Below are 20,451 nucleotides of genomic sequence, written 5' to 3'. Positions count from 1 at the left end.
GCTGGAGCAGTTTGGTGAAACTTTGTCATAGTCAAACCTAATCTTTGTAACAACAAACAGCTTCCTGGGAATTAACCAGTGTTTCACTCCAAGGGAGGGGGAGTGATGGCTGGATAGGGCATTCAGTTCTAGGCTGAACCATGCAGTCACCAAATTGAAAGGTTTGAGAAGGCAGTAGAAAGTAGCATCTAAATTCCTGTCACATCAAGAAAAGTTGTGTGAAATGAGTGTATGTGTGTGTCTAATTTGCTGCTGAGCAGCAAAAATCAGCATCTGAACTGTAGCTATTAGTCTGTCTTTTTTTTAAATGTAAAAGCAAAAAAAATCAGTGAATTATTTGTTGCTAAGAGAGAGGAGGCTTACTGAATGCTTGGAGATTTTCAGAGAGACCATGGGAGTCTGGCAAAGGGAAAGTAAGATAAGGTGAAAGGGAGAAGAGACATGAGAAAAGCATTAGTGACCCTGCTAGCATCACTAACAAAGTCCACTCAATCCCACCTCCCCAGAAACCTAACCCATATTAACAGAGCAAGAGGGCAAGCCTTTATGAAATAAGGCCATGAGTGCAGTCGCTGCAGAGAAGTTGGGCAATCATAGAACACACTGCATTTTGCCTTTCTCCCACAAATCAAAATCAGCAAGAGAATTGACTAACCCTCCTTTTGACTGAACAAAACTGATTTTTTTTTCATTCCAGCAATCTACGGCCACTATATGAACTTTGATTAAAAAAACCTTTAATAGTAGTCACCATTCATGTTAGTGAAAAGTTCAGTTACAGCTGTGTTAGAGCTCAGATATTAGGGTGTGTCTACACAGCAAAGTTATTCCGAAATAACTTTGCTAGTGTCTACACAGCCAAACCACTATTTCAAAATAATTTCAAATAGCGGACGTCTTATTTCCAACTTTGTAAACCTCATTCTACGAGGAATAGACAGGGAATAGGGGCTATTTTGAAATAGGGGGCCTCCAGCCCTTCCCAAGGTGCCTTGCTGGCCACTCTGGCCACACACCAGGAAAACTCTATTTCCTCTCCCCTTCCCTAGAGCCCTTAAAGCTGCAGACTCTGCCAAAAGGGTTTGTGGCTAGCAACAGGCCTCACAGACCTGAGCCATTCTGTAGCTGCCCCTGACTCCACTGTGGCCCGAGATGAGCCAGCCAGACGATGCCAGCCAGCCCTCTGCTGTTCCCCGGGAGCATTCAGTCAGCTCCCAGAAACCTGCCAGGGGCTGCAAGTGACATACACCTTCCTGGTCTGGTGCAGAGGTCCTGGACCTTATTGAAATTTGGGAGGATGATGCAAATCTCAAGGATCTCTGCACGAGATGCAGAAACACGGATGTCTGTGGCCACATGCCAGACAGCCTGGGGAGCAAAGACCACATCCTCACCCAGGCTACATCCGCACAGGTACAGATGAATCAGGGAGCTCCACCAGGGTTATGCCTGGGCCAAGGAGGGCAGCTGCCAATCTGGAGCACAGCCTCACACCTGCCCATTTTATAGTGAGCTGGACCACATCCTGGGGGGGGGGGCAGTCTGTTCCCCCCGGGTAGTTCTAGACTCTGGGGTGGAGACACCTGTCGTTGTTCTTGCCAGGGGCCCAGAGGATGGCAACAGGGAAGAGGAGGCCCAGGACCTGGATGAAGCCAGCCTCCCCACTGAGCTCCGCCAGGAGCCCTGAGTCCTCCCTGTAGACATCTCCCTGCCACACAAAGTAAATACTGATCTGATGCCCTGCCTGAACCGGTTCTGGACGGACTTAAATGTGATCAGCATCCAATCAATGTGGATGTGCTATTTTGAAATGCATTTTGTGTGTAGATGCATTATTTTGAAATAAGATATTTCAAAATAATTATTTCAAAATACTTTAGTTCAAAATAATGCTGTAGTGTAAACATACCCTTAGAGAGAGAAAGTGGGTGAAAAAATATCTTTCCCACCTACGTCTAGACTACAAGCCTCTTTCAAAAAAGAGCATCTAGACTGCAACCAGTACTTTTGAAAAAGCAAGCCACTTTTTCGAAAGAGAGCACCCAGACAGTCTGGATGCTCTCTTTCGAAAAAGCACAGTCTGCATTACATAGCACCTTTTTTGAAAGAGCACTTTCGAAAAAAGGTGTTATTCCCCATAAAAGTTTTCTGTGGATGAAAAACCTGCCATGTTCTTTCGATTTACTTTTGAAAGAACGCGACAGCAGTCTAGACTCAGAGGACTTTTTTTGAAAAAAAGCCACTTTTTTCGAAAAAACCTTATAGTCTAGACCAGTGGTCACCAACCAGTAGATCAGGATCTACTGGTAGATCTTGGAGCCTCTGACAGGGGATCCTGACTGGTTTGGCCAAGAGGGTATCAAGTGCCGGCATGTCAGCTGCCCTTCCCCCCACTTCTGTGCACCTCCCGTCCTTTGCCTTGGAGCTGCCCCTCCCCCTGGTGAGCCTCCTGCTTTCTGTGCATGGCAGGGAAGGGAGAGGAGGGGTGCTGATGTCAGGGAGCCCCCTCACACTCTGTATCCTATCTCCCCAAAGCAGAGAGGGGGCCCAACAGGACTTGGGAGGGAGTTTGCTGGCTACTTTAGGGAATGGTCCAGGGCCGGGGCTGGGGTGATCCTGCCTTAGCCCCACTGCACCACCAACCAGGAGCAACCTGAGGTAAGCAAGGCCCAGCTGGAGCCCACATCCCAAACTCCTACCCCAGTCTTGAACCCCCTCCTGCACCCCAAGCCCCAAGCATCCCTGCATCCAAATGCTATCCCTGAGCCTGCTCCTAGAACCCCTTTCTACATCCCAACTGCCTGCCCCAAGAGCAGCTCAGAGCCCCTCTCTCACTCCAGATCCCTTAATCCAAGACCAGAGCCTGCACCTCTGCCCCAGTCTGATGAAAGTGAGTGAGGATGGGCAAGAAAGGGATGATGGAGTGAGCCGGGGTGGGATCTTGGAGAAGGAGAGGGAAGGAGGCAGGGCAAGGGTATTTATATCTGAGGTAGATTTTGGATTGCATTTAAATTCAAAAAGCGATCTCGTGCTTAAAAAGGTTGGAGACCTCTGGTCTAGATACACTTCTAGTAAGAGAGACAGTCTATACTAGCAACAGAAGTTGGTCCACTAAAAGGTATTATCTCATACAGCTTGTCTCAGTAAAAAGTGTGTCAGTTCAGCAATGATATTTTATGCGTCAAATCAATATCCTCTCTTCCTGCTGGACAATTGAAGCCAGAGATGTAGAATTGTTTTGAACCGGGAAAGGTTTTAATTATCATCCCTGGAGAAGAAGAAGTTGAGAATATAGATAGAAGAGTAAACTATAGTATTAAGCATATTTCTTCTGTTGAGCCTCACTGATCCTTTCGGTTGAAAAAGTTACATTGATAAAATTTCGGAATAAAGACAGAAGTCTTACAACCTATTTAGAAACTAATCCATTTCATTATTTAAAGACAACTAAGAGATGATTGGCTTGATCATAATCTGATTTACATTCATGAAGCTTTATTCATTTCAAGGGATTTACAATGGGGTAAATAAAATCTGAGTCAGGCTGATTGTTTTAAACTAGATACACCCATTATTTGAAATATTTATCTGGTGCTGTAATCCTGTAAACCTCATTTTTTGAGGAAGAAGGGATCTCACACAAAAGTTTTTTTTTTCAACAAATGGCCCCATCTATGCAGGGCTTTTTAGCGGCAAAACCTCTTCGGCAGAAAGGATCGGCAGAAGATATGCAAATGAGAACACAATATGCATATCCTCTACTGCAAAAAAAAAAAAAGGCAGTGTAGATGTAAATGTAGTGTGGACCAAGAATTTAATTCCCCACCACTCCCTCAGCAGAGTCATGCAGCTGTGGCCCTGGGTGCTCCCACAGGTGAAGCCACATAGCAGGTTACCGCCCACCCCGGAAGCATCTGGGCAGCCACCATGTGACCTGTGTGGCAGGTGCCGAAGCTGGAGCTGGGGCTATGGGACTAAAAAGAGCACCATGGACCAGCTGTAGTCCCAGCACACGGGGCAGCCACACATCATTTGGTTCAATCCCTGGAATCAGCTTGGGGCAGTGGCTGAGTGGCGGCTGCTGGAGCCGGGAGTGCAGTACTAAAAATAGCACCGAGGCCTCAGTTTGAGTCAGACCACAGTGTAGCTACTCCTGGGGCTAGGGCCACAGTACTAAAAATAGCACCATGGCCCTGGCTCCAGCCACAGCACATAGCCACCCTCTTTGCTGCCCCACCCAGCAGGTGCAGGTGTCAGGATGGCAGAAGGGAAGGAAAGGGGCAGAGGAAGAACTAAGGGGAAGGGGGTGAGGAAAGAAAGGGGCTTGTGTTGAGGGGAGAGGAGGGAGCCAGGGCAGGAGAAGAAAGGGAAATGCACAAATGGGCAGGGTGGAGGAAGACAAATGCCAGGGAGCCAAGAGGAAACAATGAAGGGAAAGGGCAGGAGGAGCGGGAGTGAGGAGGAATGGGAAGGTGTCAGTGGAGGTAGAAGAGGCAAGGGGACAGGGTGATGCTGAGAGAAGAGAGAGGAAGGGCAATGGGGGCAAGAGGAAGTAAAAGGAGAGGGGAGGAGTGGGTGAAGGGAGAAGAGGGGTTGAAAGGAGGAGTAGGCATGAAGAAGGTGAAGGTTGGAGCAACTCAAGTGTGAGGGTGCAGAGGGGTTTGAGGAGAAATGGGGCAGAGGGTGGTGAGGTGATGGACATTGTGGAGGAAGAGGGCAAGGGAGCAAGTGTTGGGAGGGCAGGGGCAGTGAGGGAAGGGGGAGGTATCAGGAAGGTGCAGGGGTAAGGTAAGATTTACGTGCCAGGGGAGTGTGGGGGTGAAGCAGAAGGGCAGACACAGGGAGGGGAGTAAAGAGGAAGAATGGGCACCATAGGGCAGAGGAGAGAGTCAGGGCAGGTGGGTAGAAGGAGGTGTTAAGAGAGGAGATGGGAAGGGGGCTAGAGGAGGGGTGGACACGGGGGGGAGGGCAGGTGCAGGGGTCAGGGAGGATGGGGAGGTGGGGCAAATCTCAGGAGGACTGAGGGGGGTCAGAAGGGCAGGAGCCAGGACAGCAGAGGTGGTGAGGGGTAGGGGCAGCAACAGGCACCAGGGGAGCATATGGGGCAAGGGGAGGGTGGGAGACATAGCAGCAGAGGAGAAAAGGGAGAAGTTTATAACTTTGGTACCACAGTGGCATCCATCCGAACAAGTGCACATTACCTAAATATTGGTGCACAAGATAAAAATAACTCTGCTCATGGATAGAAAATCTTAGAGGGAACACTGGTGTGGATGCTTGCCTTGTTATTTTGGTGGGGGTACGTCTACACTACAACGTTAATTCGAACTAACTTAGTTCGAATTAGTTTATTCGAACTAAGCTAATTCGAACTAAAGGATCTAGACTAAAAAACTAGTTCGAATTAGCGTTTTGCTAATTCGAACTAGCATGTCCAAATTAAGTGGACCCTGAACCAGGCTTAAGGATGGCCGGAAGCAGTGCCAGCAGGGCATCAGAGGAGGACTTAGAGCATGGAAATGCTGTCTCAGGCTAGCCGAGGGCTGCGCTTAAAGGGTCCCGACCCCCACCCCAGACAGACAGTTCTCAGGGGTGCCCCACTTGCAAAGCAGTCCTGCCTTGGAGTGCCCGGACTACCCACACTGGGCACATCACAGCACTCGGCCATCAGACCGGCTACACTTGCCGCAGGCTGCCATCTGGGGAGAGGGGGCAATCGGGGGGCTGAAGGAGAGCTTCCACCCCAAAAGCCCGCAGAGCAAGCCCAGTCCTCCCCATCGGGGGCGCGTGCCCCATTCCTCCCTCACCTCCTTCCACTTACCCTTCCCTAGCCCCTTTTCTTGATGTACAAAATAAAGGACAATTGTGGTCAAAAATTAAATCTGTCTTTATTGAACAAAACTGGGGGAGACTGGGAAAAGGAGGTGGGAAAGGGGAAGAGAGAGGCTGGGAGAGGGGAGGGCAACTAAAATGATCAGGTGTTGGGAACAGGTCCCATATGAAGAGAGGCTAAAGAGACTGGGACTTCTCAGCTTAGAAAAGAGGAGACGGAGGGGGGACAGGATAGAGGTCTCTAAAAGCAGGAGTTGGGTGCAGAGGGTGCATACAGAAAAGTTCTTCATTAGTTCCCATAAAGAAGGACTAGAGGACACCAAAGGAAAGGAATGGGTAGCAGGCTTCAAACTAATAACAGAAAGTTGTTCTTCACAAAGCAAAGAGTCAACCTGTGGAACTCCTTGCTGCAGGAGACTGTGAAGGCTAGAACTAGAACAGAGTTTAAAGGGAAGTGAGATCAAGTCATGGAGGTTGGGTCCATGGAGTGCTATTAGCCAGGGGGTAGGAGTGGTGTCCCTGCCCAAGGTTTGTGGAAGGCTGGAGAGGGATGGCACGAGACAAATGGCCCAAGAGTCACTGTCTCCGGTCCATCACCTCCAGGGTCCCTAGGGTTGGCCGCTGTCGGCAGACAGGCTACTAGGCTAGATGGACCTTTGGTCTGACCCAGGACGGCCATTGTAAGCTCAGGGCTCAGAGTCGGGGGTCTCAGTGGACCCTCTTGATTTTCATGCACGCCTGCTCTTGGGTGGCCAGGCTGGCAGGTCTCCTGCCCAAGCTGGCCACTTTCTTGTGCCTAGTGCAGAGATCGTGGACGAGGTCCACGATGTCTGCACTAACCCAGGCGGGTGCCCGCCTCTTGCAGTCCAGGGCAAGCTCCCGGGAGCCGCCAGCCTGGTCCCGGGAAGAGGGGGAGGGCTGGGGGGCATTGGGTGGGTGGCTCGATCCGTGCCAGGTGCAGGGTCTGCTGGCTGGGTACTGGCAGGCTTGCACCTGGCACGGGCACCGTAGCCAGCCTGTGCCCCCTTAAGGGACCCGGGGCTGGGAGGGGGGCATAGAGTTTCCCTGGTGTTGGCCAGAGTGGCCACCAGGGAAACCTGGGGAGGGCTAGCCTCCCACTAGTTCGAATTAAGGGTCTACACAGCCCTTAATTCGAACTAGTAAGTTCGAACTATGCTTAATCCTTGTGGAATGAGGTTTACCTAGTTCGAACTAAGCGCTCTGTTAGTTCGAATTAAATTCGAACTAACGGAGCGCTAGTGTAGCGCGTATGAAAGTTAGTTCGAACTAACGTCCGTTAGTTCGAATTCACTTTGTAGTGTAGACATACCCTGGGGCATTGTAGACATGCCCTGACTTGTCCACATCTTTTCTGAAATGTGGAACCCAGAACTAGAAACAATACTCTAGTTGAGGCCTCATCAGTTTGGAATAGAGCAGAAGAATTGCTTCCTGGATCCTGTTTAGAACACTCTTGCATGCCAGAATGATGTCTGCTTTTTGCAGCCATGTCACACTGTTGCCTCATAACAATGACCTTGTTGTCCACTAGGTTCCTTTACTCATTTCTAGGTGGTCATCTTTCATTTTGTCTGGGTGCACCTACACTGCTCCATAGCTCAAAATAAGATATGCAATTTGAGCTATACAAATTGTGTATCTTATTTTGATTTTATTTTGAAATAGTTTATTTCGTTATTTGGCACTATATACACAGCGCCAAATTTTGAAATAGCCCTCGTGGAATGAGGTTTACAGGGATGTTGGAATAGAGAGCCCATTATATTTCAAAATAACGGGCTTCCTGTGACGATGCGGGATAGCTATTTTGGGATACTCTGGTATCCTGAAATAGCAATGCAGTGTAGACGTAGCCTATGTATGCAATTGATTATTCCTTCCTAAGGAGAGTACAGGGGAGTACAGAGAACTTCCCTGGTCTAGCGCCCTCGGGAAACAAAGGAATTTGCCTGACCAGGGGAGGTCAGGCATCTGAGCTCTCTTCGGGCTCCCCGCATGGCTGCTGCCTTGGGAGAGCCCAGAGGCCTGACCTTCTCTGGCCCACTTACCTGGCTCTGCTGCCCCCATCCCACTCACAGGGCTCTGCTCCCTGCCCCCAGCCCTGTGTGGGACGGCAGCTGCTCCCAGGTTTCCTAGCCCCACTTGGGGTGACAGCTGCTCCTAGGGTTCCTTGGCCCTGCATGCACCAGCAGCTGCTCCTGGGTTTTTCCACCCACGGCCCCACATGGGGCAGCAGCTGATCCCAGGCTTTTCTGGCCTGTGCAGGGTGACAGCTGCTCCCAGAATTTCTCGGCACTGTGCAGGGCAGCAGCTGCTCGTGGGGCTCCCTGCCCCCATCTCCCATAGGTGGCAGCTACTCCCAGGATTCTCTACCCCAAGGTCGGTGCTCCTGCAAGCTGCCACTGACCAGACAGGTTTTGCTGCCTGCAGCTTTTAACCTCTGCGGCGGTCTGTCTGGTCTAGCAACATCTGTGGTCCTGCTGGGCCATGGATGTTGCCTGACCAGAGAGTCCTGGATGAGAGAGATTCAACCTGCACTTTGCATTTGTCCTTATTGAATTGCATCCCATTTACCTCAGACCATTTCTCCAGTTTGTCCAAATCATTCAAAATTAAAATTGTATCCTCCAAACCACTTACTCCCTCTTTCAGCTTGGTATCATCTGCAAACTTTATAAGTGTATTCTGTCATTATTTAAATCATAATGAAGATATTGAACAGAACTGAATTGATCCTTGTGAAGCCCCTTTTGTTATGTCCTTTCAGCACAACTGAATCATTTATAACTACATTCTGGGAATGGTTATCCAGCAGCTTATTCACTCCACCTAGGTTATATTTTCCTAGTTTGTTTATGATAATATCATGAGAGACTGTAACAAATACCTTACTAATGTCTAGATATACTGTATCTACCACTTCCTCTTTATTCACAAAGCTTGTTACCTTGTGAAAGGTATGTGTTCTTGACAAATCCAGGATTCCAAAATTATTTGCTCCATTTTCTTTCCTGATACAGAAATTAAACTGATTGGTCTATAATCTCCGGATTGTCCTTATTGCCCTTTTTATAGATGGGCACTATATTTGCCCTTTTCTCCAATCTTCTCCAATCGTTCCCTTATAATATAATGCTCAAGCTGTTTCTGTGTTTCACAAGCAAAAAACACTTTCACTTATATTCAGCTGTGCAGCTTTGTGACCGGGCTTCAGTTGGAAATACACTACAAAATTGTTTTCAATTTTGCTCATTTTAAATTCAGATTCCCAAATGTGAGATTAGTACACACTATTACACTGCCTCCCCTGACTGAGTTAAGTCCTGATGATTTTATTAATCTCCCAGGCTATGTCTACACAGCAGCGTTATTTTGGAATGAGGGTATGTCTACACTACAAAGTTAATTCGAACTAACAGACGTTAGTTCAAATTAACTTTGATAGGCGCTACACTAGCGCTCCGCTAGTTCGATCTTAATTCGAACTAGCGGAGCGCTTAATTTGAACTAGGTAAACCTCATTCTATGAGGACTAACTCCTATTTCGAATTAGCTAGTTCAAATTAAGGGCTGTGTAGCCACTTAATTCGAACTAGTGGGAGGCTAACCCTTCCCAGCTTGCCCTGATGGCCACTCTGGCCAACACCAGGGAAACTTGTCTGCCTCCCTTCCGGCCCCAGAGCCCTTAAAGGGCCATGGGCTGGCTACACAGTTTGTGCCAGTTGCAAGCCTGCCAGCACCCAGCCAGCAGACCCTGCACCTGCCACACCATGAGCCAGCCACCCGATGCCGCCCAGCCCTCCCCCTCTTCCTGGGACCAGCCTGGCAGCTCCCAGGAGCCTGCCCGGGGCCGCAAGAGGCGGGCGCCTGCTTGGTCTAGGAGATCGTAGACCTCATCGAGGTTTGGGGGGAAGCCTCCAATGTCCACGAGCTCCACACTAGCCACAGGAACGCAGCTGTCTATGGCCGCATGGCTGACAGTCTGGCTGCCAGAGGCCACCAGTGGACCCGGGAGCAGGTCCGCTGCAAAATAAAAGACCTGCGGCTGCCCCGGTTCTCACTCCTCCTCCCACCCCTGCTGCCCCTGCTCCCTCTGCTGCCCCTGCTCCCTCTTATGCTTCCTCCGCACCCCCCGTCCCTCCCGCCCCACCCTCCACACCCGCTCCCCCCCGAGGCCTCCACACCCGCAGTGTTGCAAGACGGGAGAGCCAGCCGGACCCCCAATCCTGAGCTTTCCCTTCCTCCCCTTCCACTCCCTTCCAGCTCCCTCCTCCCAGGTTTCTCCCTCCCCTCTCCCACCCTCACTCCTCCCTCCCCCCACCCCAGTTATGTAAAATAAAGAGAGGGGTTTTTTGCCAAAACAGGTGTTTTTATTTGACATTAGTAAGGGAGGTTAGGGAGGGGAAAGGAGAAGGGGGGAGGATGGAAGAAGGCCCCAGTGGGGCATGCAGGGAGAGTGCAGTCCTCCTCCTCCACCTGGAAGCTCTCCCGCAGGGCTTCCCGGATCCGGACGGCCCCCCGCTGGGCTTCCCGGATGGCGGCGGTGTGGGGCTGAGCGTACTGGCCAGCCATGCGGTCAGCTGCAGCCATCCAGGCTGGCAGGAAAGCCTCGCCCTCCCTCTCGCACAAATTGTGCAGCACACAACATGCTGCCACCACGGGAGGGATGTTGTGCTCGGCCAGGTCGAGGTGGGTGAGGAGGCACCTAAATTGGGCTTTCAGTTGCGCGAAGGCCCCCTCAATGATGATGCGGGCCCTGGTGAGCCTCGCATTGAAGGCCTGGCAGGAGGGGTTGAGGTGCCCCGTGTAGAGCTTCATGAGCCAGGGCTGTAGGGGATAGGCCACATCCCCCACCAGGCAAATGAGCATGTCCACGTCACTGACCCTGATGTGGCAGTCAGGGAAGAAGGCCCCGGCGTGCAGCCTTTGGCACACGGAGGAGTTCCGGTACAACCTGGCATCATGTGCCTTGACGGACCAGCCCACATTAATGTCCATGAACTGACCCCAGTGGTCACACACGGCCTGCAGGAGGACGGAGAAGTACCCCTTGCGGTTCACATACTGGGAGGCCTGGTGTTCTGGGGCACGGATGGGGATGTGCGTCCCGTCGATGGCCCCCCCACAGTTGGGGAAGCCGAGGGCTCCGAATCCCCGGATGATGGCGTCCGGGTCGGCGTGGTGGACCACCCTGCGGAGCAGCACCCGGTTGATGGCCTTGACCACCTGCGGAGAGAGACACAGCAAAGCGCCAATCACTGGGGCGCCCGGGTGGCTGGGAGCGTTCGTGCCCTGGCAGTTCCCCGTGCCCCACTCCCAGGAGCAACCCCCCGGGCAGCGTGTAGTACGGCCAGGAGAGACCGGCTCCTCCGGTGCGGGGCACTTTTGCCTCCTCCCCCACCCATCCCCCCGTTTTCCCTGGGGTGGCCCATCCCTTCCTTGCAGCTCCCCTCACCCCCAGCCCAGTGGCCGGCGAGTGCCGTACCTGCATGAGCACTGCTCCGACGGTGGATCTCCCCACACCGAACAGGTTCCCGACGGATTGGTAGCTGTCTGGCATGGAGAGCTTCCAGAGGGCGATGGCCACACACTTATGGAGGGGGATGGCGGGCCTCGTGCAAGTGTCCCTTCTGTGCAGAGAAGGGGCTAGCCACTCGCAGAGCTCCACTAAGGTGTCCCTCTTCATCCTGAAGTTCTGGATCCACTGTTGGTCTCCCCAGCACTCCAGGATGATGCGGTCCCACCAGTCGCTGCTGGTGTCCAGACGCCAGATGCGGCGGGGCATGCTGGTGCCCAGGCGCTGCCGCAGCTGCACCACAGCCCCCAGGGTGGCCAGGCGGAGAGGCAGGGGGCTGATGTGCACCAGGTGGAACCAGGCAGCCTCCAGCCATTGCTGGCAGGCTTGCAGCAGCAAGTCCATAAACTGCACCAGAAAGTGCAGGGTAAGCTCTGGCTCCATGTTGCCACCTGCGGCGGCGTTCCCGAAGGGAAGCACCAACACAGACGGGTGCAGAGAAAAACGCTTTGCTGTCCCTCGGCGAGGTAGGCAAGCAAGCGGAAAAGCTGAGAACCGGCTGTCCAGGGGGGGTCCCTTTAAGCACGTGCCTCAGATAGCCTCAGACAGCAGCCACACAAAGCAACTACTGACCTGATGCCCTGCCGGAACTGGTTTCAGCCACCCTTAAATGCGCCCCTGCGTCCAATCAGTGTGGACGCGCTAGTTCGAATTAGCAAAATGCTAATTCGAACTAGTTTTTAGTTCTAGATGCGCTAGTTCGAATTAGCGCTGTAGTGTAGACGTACCCTAAGCTATTATATTCTAAGATATTCTGGGATATCTTATTTAGAAATAATGCGGCGATACACAAAATGCATTTCAAAATAGCGTTTTGCTATTTCAAAATAGTGCATCCATACTGATTGGATGCTGAATCGCATTTAAGGCTGCCCGGAACTGATTCACACAGGGCATCAGGTTATGAGTTACCTTAGTGGCTCCTGCCTGAGGCTATCTGAGGCTCGTGCTTAAAGGGACCATTTCTCAGGTTTCCCTGCTTGCATGCCTACCTCGCTGAGGGACAGCAAAGCATTTTAGCTGCTTCCACTGGTTGCCCTCACTCAGAACACCACAGCACTCTCCAATATGGAGCTGGACCTGACCCAGAGCACTCTGCAACTGTTGGACATTTTATTGCAAGTCATGCAGCACTTTGTGAAGGCTGCCTCACAGGCTCTGCATGAACCCAACCCTGAGGCCTTCTTGCAGACCCTCCTGGGGTATGTGGTGGAGCAGCTACAGGACCTAGATGTTGGTATGCCCTGCTGCATCTGATGTTTGGACACCAGTGCCGACAGGTGGGACCACACAGTCCTGGAATGCTGTGGAGACCAACAATGGCTACAGAACTTCAGGATGAAGAAGGACACCTTCCTGGAGCTGTGCAAGTGGCTCTCCCGTGCCCTGGAGTGACGGACACACACATGAGGCCTGCCATTCCCTTCCAGAAGTGTGTTGCCATCGCCCTCTGGAAACTCTCTACACCGGACAGCTGCTGATCTGTGGGGAACCAGTTCAGTGTGGGAAGATCGACTATCAGGGCCGTACTCGTGCAGATATGGCATTCTTGGGACACTATCCCAGGAGGGGGGTAGAAGGGGGGAATGGGCTGCCCTAGGGAAAGGGGGTGGAGAGTGGTGTAAGCCTCCTCCCCGGGAAGGTTTGTTCTTTCCTGCCCACACAAAGCTCTGCCTGAGGTGGTCATGATTGCAGGGGTTGCTCCTGGTAAGTGGTGGGGGGGGGGGAATGAGAGTAGGATGGGGTATGGAGGAATTCTCAGGTGCCCTAGCACCCTTTGATTCTCAGTTTGTTTGTTTCCTTTTGCAGGTTGTCAGGGTGATAAACAGCATCCTGCTGTACAGAGTCATCCGCCTTGCAGATGTGGATGCCATCATTGAGGGGTTTGGTACCCTGGGCTTCCCCAACTGCAGGAGAGGGGGCATTCGATGGGACACACATCCTTATCCATGCCCAAGACCACAGGGCCTCAATGTACATTAATCAGAAGGGATACTTTTCAGTGGTCCTGTAGGCTGTGACTCACCATTGGGTCATCCAGGAAAGCACATGACACATGTGTGTTCAGGAACTCTACTGTCTGCCAGAAGCTGCAAGCTGGGACTTTTTTCCCGACTGCCACATCAGAGTTGGGGACATGGATATGCCCATATGCCTGGTGGGGGATGCAGCCTTTCCCCTGCAGCCATGGCTCATGAAGCTGTACATCGGCCACCTCAACCCTTCACAACAGGCATGTAATGCCAGGTTGAGCAGGGCCTGCGTGGCAGTTGAGGGTGCATTTGACCACATAAAGGAGTGTTTTAGATGCCTCCTCACCTGCCTGGACCTCGGGGAGCACAACATTCCTCATGTGGTGGCTATGTGCTGTGTCCTGCAAGCGTGCGAGAGGAAGGGGAAGGCCTTCCTGCCAGGGTGGGGGTAGAGTGGTCCACGCAGGCAGGGCCTATGAGGTCCATCAGGGATTGTGTACATCCAAGGGGCCCTGAGGGAGAGCTTCTCTCCAGGGGAACAGTGACATCAAAGTATTTATTTAATACTTTAAAGTATGTTGAGTGTTTGTATCTTAAATTGTTAAGGAGTGTTGCCTTCTTAAAATCAGAAACAGATAGGGAGCCCAATATTGTCTGTTCTGTTAAAATATATATATTTGCACAAAACTACCTAGATCTAGCCATATAAAAGTGAAATATCTGCAATGAAAATCTGAAATGATTCCTAGAATATAGGCATTGGCAAATGTTTGAAATCTGCAGTTTGAGCTATAATATTGCTCCTATTTTTCTCCCATCCTAATTCACTGAGACAGTCTTATTCGATGTAAACAAAATCTTCTGTGTAGAAAGAAAGAAATATTGACTCTGGACTCTTTTAGTGGTTGGGAGATCGGAGAAAGGAAAAAGTCCATTTCAGGAGCTCATTCTATTGAAACTTCAGTGATTCAGTGCAAATGGAAACATACTTTATTGATTATACTTGTGCTTTCTAGAGGCAGATTCATTGTCAAAGTCTCCAATATGCCATGTTTTAATTCTACATGTGCTTCTATGAGGGTAAGAAAAGCACTGTTAATTGATTTGTGCCATTCAGGACCAGAACCTGAATGGTTATAAAAATGAATGCTTCAATGTTCTTTTCTTTAGAACTGTTATACTTCATTGCCTTGTAAGTTTTGTTGCCATCTGGGGCATTCTGGGTTTTATATGAATCTCAGAATTTGGCCTTATGTCAGTTGCTTGATAAAAATAAAATTTCTGGCTTTCTTTTTTAAATATTAAAGGTAGCTGTTCATAATCTTTGACTGTCCATAAACCACAGCATAGTTTCCCTATCACTACCAATGCAATACCACTGTTTTCCCTCATGTATGTTTAATCTTATTTAATTTCCTGGAGAAGAAACTACATCGCTATTTTTTTAAATCACCCAGTAAAAAGCTGAGTAGTCTCATATATATCTTTTATTTTGTTCAAGTACTTTAATATGCCATAATTGATAATTATGAAGGGTAGTACTCTACTTACACTTGTTTTCATTTTTGTTGTAAAAATAACCCATAAATTGGCCACATGTTCTAAAAGCCATTTTAATTCATTTCCAAAAGATGAAAACTTTGGCTTAAAGGACATGCAAACAGGAACTGGGATTGGAAGCTTTGGCTAAAAATGAGTCAGCAGTGATCTTTGCTTATCAGTTTAGTACTTAGTAAACTAAGTGACCAATGGTCCTATCCATTTCCATAAAAGGCAACAGACTTTAACTAGAACAAGGCATTATGTGGGTAAATGCTGCTTTCCACATATCTATACCAATTAACTTTGGTCCTGAACTGCTATCCCCAGGCTGTTTCTCTCTTTCACAAGCAGAAAACACTTTCACTTATACTCAGCTGTGTAGTTTTGCAATGGACCTTCAAGTGAAGATAAACCACCAATTGTTTCCACTTTTGACATGTTTTAAATTCAGATTTCCAAACGTCAGAAATTAGAACACGTTATTGCACTGCCTCCCTCAACTGAGCTCAGTCCTGCTGGTTTTCTCCCTCTTCCACAGAGCTGGCACATAGTATAAGCAAACTAAGCAATTGTTTAAGGCCCTGAGTAGATCACACCCCCATCCCTTTAATAAAAGTAAGTGTTGTGTGGGGGGCCTCCAAAATATGCCTGTTGAGGGTCCCCAATGGGCTAGTTCCACACTGCCTATTTATAAGCACCAGTAAGAAACTTTATTATCACTTGTTACAAACTTTTAAGTACCATGGGAACAACAATGCAAAGGTGTCAGCCGACGGTCAGGGCAGTTAGTGGTGCGTGTGTGTGTATACTATACACTCGAGACTTTAACTGCTGAGACCGGGGTCCCTTGCAGCGGGCAACCTGGAGGAGGTTGACGAGTGCCCCAGTTCTGCCAACCAATGGTCAGGGCAGTGAGTGGTGTGCGTGTGTATACTATACACTCGAGACTTTAACTGCTGAGACCGGGGTCCCTTGCAGTGGGCAACCTGGAGGAGGTTGACGAGTGCCCCAGTTCTGCCAACCAATGGTCAGGGCAGTGAGTGGTGTGCGTGTGTATACTATACACTCGAGACTTTAACTGCTGAGACCGGGGTCCCTTGCAGTGGGCAACCTGGAGGAGGTTGACGAGTGCCCCAGTTCTGCCAACCAATGGTCAGGGCAGTGAGTGGTGTGCGTGTGTATACTATACACTCGAGACTTTAACTGCTGAGACCGGGGTCCCTTGCAGTGGGCAACCTGGAGGAGGTTGACGAGTGCCCCAATAAGTGTACAGGGAGAGCTTATTACGCTTCAGATTTCAGCTGCTAGAATTTCATAATTCCTTCGCAGCGGGCAGCCTCGGGGAGACTGAGAAGCGCCCCAACTGAATTTTGCCACCTGGGTGTGACACAAATCCAAACGCCCAAGCTCTCCCTATATCTGTCCCTTTATGACCGGCTGAAGTTCTTTTAAATTGTGCTTGGTTCTATTACAGCAACTGAAGGAGTCAGGTTAAAGCTTAAACAGTTACAGGTTTATTTGAGGAAGCTTATAAATCATGTGGTTGCAATGGCTATTGTTCTATTTCTTAACTGCTGGCAAATATATATATATATAGATAGATAGATAGATAGATAGATAGATAGATAGATAGATAGATAGATAGATAGATCTTAAAAAAAATGGTTACAAGGAAAATAAAGATAGGAAATAGAAAATAATGGTACCAAATGACAGCTTAATCTTTAAAGAGCTCTATTCTATGCATGCACTAAAACAAAAGGACACATACAGGTACAATTTTTACCCCTTTCTGCGTCACTCGGTCCCAGCGTGTCAGGCCAGGATCGGTCCCTCAATTCCTCGGAAAGACGAAAATACGAGGTGGGCGTCCCCGTGGACCTCGGGAGGTCAAACACCTAACCCGACCAGCAGGTAAATGGTAGTTTGACACTCAAAGTGAGTGTGTGCTGGGCCCAACTTATATAATCAGTGGGTCACGTATTTTCTCTTTCTTATCTGTAATGCCAATTGATGCTGGTCTGTCTGCTGTGAGACCAGTTCTTACAAGGAAGTTGTGAACTTAATTTACACTTGTAAGAGAGAATTGAGATGATTAAATTTTGAAGTACTGGACATTGTTTTCTCAGTGGGAAATTCCTCTTCCTGGGACTGTGTGTTCGAATCAACATAGGTGCCAGCCGACACTTCTTGCAGCCTCGAGCTTAGCTTATTTCCTTAATCGTTACTCAGAGTCAGAAGCTTGCATATCCTGGTCAAAGCAGATCAAAGCTTAATGGCTATGCTGATCTTCTTATTGTTCCTTCTCTGCTCTGTATACAGACAGATGTCTCAGAGGGCAAGCAAGATTGTTTGAGAAAAGGGGTGGGCTGCCTGGCTGCATTCCACCCCCTGATACGACACACCACGTCCCAGGAATGCAAGATGGTGGCTTGCCAGTGCCTCTTGCCCACCTTGGAGGAATTTAAAAGTACCCAATGGCCTGATTAGAGGGTTCGGGGTCGAGGAATTGACTGGGATCCTTTCCCAGCGCTGTATATCGAATGTGCGCAGAGGAAACGGCTGTATTAACTAAACATTTTACAACACACAATATTACACAAAAGGCAATTATTACAATCAGAATAATCAGAATAGTGGTTATAATAAAATGCAGAAGGGGAGATAAAGAGAGTCCCAGCTGGTGGGCTAACCAGCTCAGCCATGAGAGTTCTCCATCTTTAGTTACAGCATGTAGCACTTTAACTGCATCTTTTATGGCAGACACATCTTGTTCTATCTGCCCTGAATGGTTTACATAAAAGCAGCAAGACTGATTGATTACAGCACAAACTCCTCCTTGTTGAGCCAAAATTGCGTCTAATGCAATCCTATTTTGCAGGGCAAAGCGTGCTACAGATTGAATCTGCTCGTTGAGTATGCCTAGAGCATCTGCAGTGTGGTTGAGGGCTATTTCCAGCTGTCCTGAAACATTTACTAAGGCTTGTTCGAGCTCAATTACTCCAAGCCAAGGCCAAAATGCACGGGCAAATGCGTGAAAACCTGAGGGGTGTTCTATGAGAGGGTTTAGGGTGAATTTCCTCCTGGATCTGTGTAGGAAGCTTCCGAGGTTGGTAATACCTGGAGCCGTGATGTGTGGGTGTACTGTTAGTCCTCCGGGCACAGCGTGTCCCAGGGAGCACCGTCCTGTCCAGCCTACTGGCAGGTATTTATAGGCCTTTTCCCCACAAATGAAAAATAGCCCAGGTTCCTTGTTAAGGATAGGGGAATATGGTCCCTTATACCATCCCTTCCCCAGGGGCTTTTCTTTGGGGGCATGATATGCAGCACAGTAGCTGTTGTTAGTGATGGAGCACTGGAGGGCAATTAATAGGTCCTGTAGGATCTGGTCTGGTCGAAAAAGATTTGCCTTAGCACACTGGCCAGGCAGCAGGCTATTGCTTTTCACCAGTGTAGGGTTATAAATGTATCCAGTGCTAGGGACTATGAAGAGGGAATTATTATGCCAGGTCTTACTTTCTGGGTATTGACTAAAGTTTAGGGGGATAATGGCGGCATTGCTAATGCCAAACAAGAGTCTGTGGCCAAGGGAGACATTGAGAATGTTCCCCCAGCAGTTTAGGGTGTCTTGGTGGGTGTGGCTATCCTGATGTGAATACATATCCCAGGCCCCTGATCCTTTATTAAAAGTTGCAATGTGGGTGCATTGGTGGTCCGCAAAACTACCTAGTTGAGGTCCACTGCCTTCCTTATTCTCGAAACAAATGGGGTACATGTCTGTGGAGATTCCAGTTACATATTCTATTGGCTTACCCCATACCGTCTGTTTCCACTTTCCTTGCCACCCCCTGAGTTCCCCCCGAGAGTCATTTTTAGGAGTGTGGTGGTCGCTGTCGTCAAACCATACCGGCCCCCATCGGAAAACATCACTCTTGTTCCACCAGTCATTCGGGCTGAGAGGGATGAACTCGATTCCTAGTCCAGTGGATGAATTGAGCAAGGTGCACATCCAACAGTTCGTGGCCCCAGCAGCGGAGGCGATGGCTTGAATGGCACCTTTGAGCGGATGTTCTGGTGTAGCAGCAACAGTTGAGATGAGGATGGAAACCATGGCAAGTCGGAGTACCACGTCTTGCTTCAGCTTAGGGTTTCTCACAAAGTTTAGTCTATGGCTAGCAACAGCAATTGCAAGCGTCACAGCAAGGAGTGATGTATATACAACAAGTTCATAGCAGCTTCCCGGATTCAAGTCAGCATTGGGAAGGGTCCATTCTGTTGGAGCACTGTCCGGGATCATTGCCTCAGTTTCCTGGAATAAAACATAAGGTCAGCCGGTCTTGGATACGATCCAAGCCTCAGTAATGGTTATTGGTGTTAGTTCAGCATCGGCAGTGGTCCAGACTCCTTTTCCCTTGTAGGAGTGTAGTACACGTGTTTGTGTACCCAAGCTGGGGTGCTTGATTACCACAGTGTCTCCGGGTGCATATTTAGGATCCTTGAGTGGTACAGTGGGGCTAGGAGGGGTTCTCCCTGTAGGGAAGAATCCCTTGTGGAGTGGACTGCCCGTAGGGGTCTGCCGGTTGTTTAATCTCTGCACCACAGTATCCAGTCTGTTTCCCCATTTGCCATCCGTAGGCCTCAGGTGGGATTTTAACAGTCCATTCCAGCGTTCGACTATGCCATTAGACTGGGGTCGATACGGGAGGTGGAAAGTCCACTGGACTCCATTGCGGAGGGCCCACTCATTTACCAGCTTGTTTTTAAAATGTGAGCCGTTGTCGGACTGGATTTCTTGGGGTGTTGGGACAAGGGCTATTAAGCGGTTTAGTCCCATGACTGTAGATAATCCTGTTGCCACTCGAGTTGGGTAAGCAAACCCAATTCCTGAGATAACTTCTACTCCAGTTAAAACATACTTCCACCCTTGCTTACTGGTGGGTAGTGGACCAATATAATCTACTTGCCAGGTTGCCCATAGTACCTTTCCATCTCTCAGTCTGGCAAACCGTTGTCCTTCTGTTATATGTTTCCTGAGCTCAGCACACAGGGTGCAAGCTTGGACCAAATCTCTGGCTTGTTTGTGGGTGATAGGCCACCCCCTGGCATGTGCCTGCCGTACTAGTTCATCGCTTCCTGTGTGTCCCAAGGTTTCATGTAGCCAAATGTACAGGCGGTTCCAATCCACCTGAATAGCAGAGATCTGTGCTACTGCATCTGCCAGGTTATTCAGCCGTGCAGTCGGGGTGTTATTCTTTTGGTGAGCTGCCACATGGCCTATGCTCAGTGCATGTTGGGTTGCATGCTGGTATATCCATTTCCAATATTCTACTCCCCAAACAGGCTTTCCTCCTATTTCCCAGTTATTATTTTTCCAGTTAGTTATCCACTGGGTGGCTCCAGCCCATACAGCGTAGGAGTCAGTATAGATGGTTCTAGCGCCTGCCGCACAAGCCAGTTTAATTGCTGCCAGCTCTGCAAGCTGGGCTGATCCCTCTATGTTTGTGGTCA

At 49.6% G+C, this 20,451-nt stretch overlaps 1 protein-coding gene across 1 annotated transcript; it reads right to left on the bottom strand.

The window, feature by feature from the left end:
* Positions 1-15,714: 15,714 nt before the first annotated feature.
* On the bottom strand, positions 15,715-19,240 carry ERVFC1 (endogenous retrovirus group FC1 Env polyprotein). The gene has a single exon (XM_089781654.1). The coding sequence runs from the start codon at positions 19,238-19,240 to the stop codon at positions 17,408-17,410; it is 1,833 nt and encodes a 610-aa protein (XP_089637780.1). The 3' UTR covers positions 15,715-17,407.
* Between the last annotated feature and the right edge of the window lie 1,211 nt (positions 19,241-20,451).

Source organism: Pelodiscus sinensis, chromosome 13 (genome assembly GCF_052426305.1).
Source record: "Pelodiscus sinensis isolate ZL-2025 chromosome 13, ASM5242630v1, whole genome shotgun sequence".
Taxonomy (NCBI): domain Eukaryota; kingdom Metazoa; phylum Chordata; order Testudines; family Trionychidae; genus Pelodiscus; species Pelodiscus sinensis.
The sequence above is the reverse complement of the archived record's forward strand: the minus strand, read 5'-3'. Positions and strand labels throughout refer to the sequence as shown.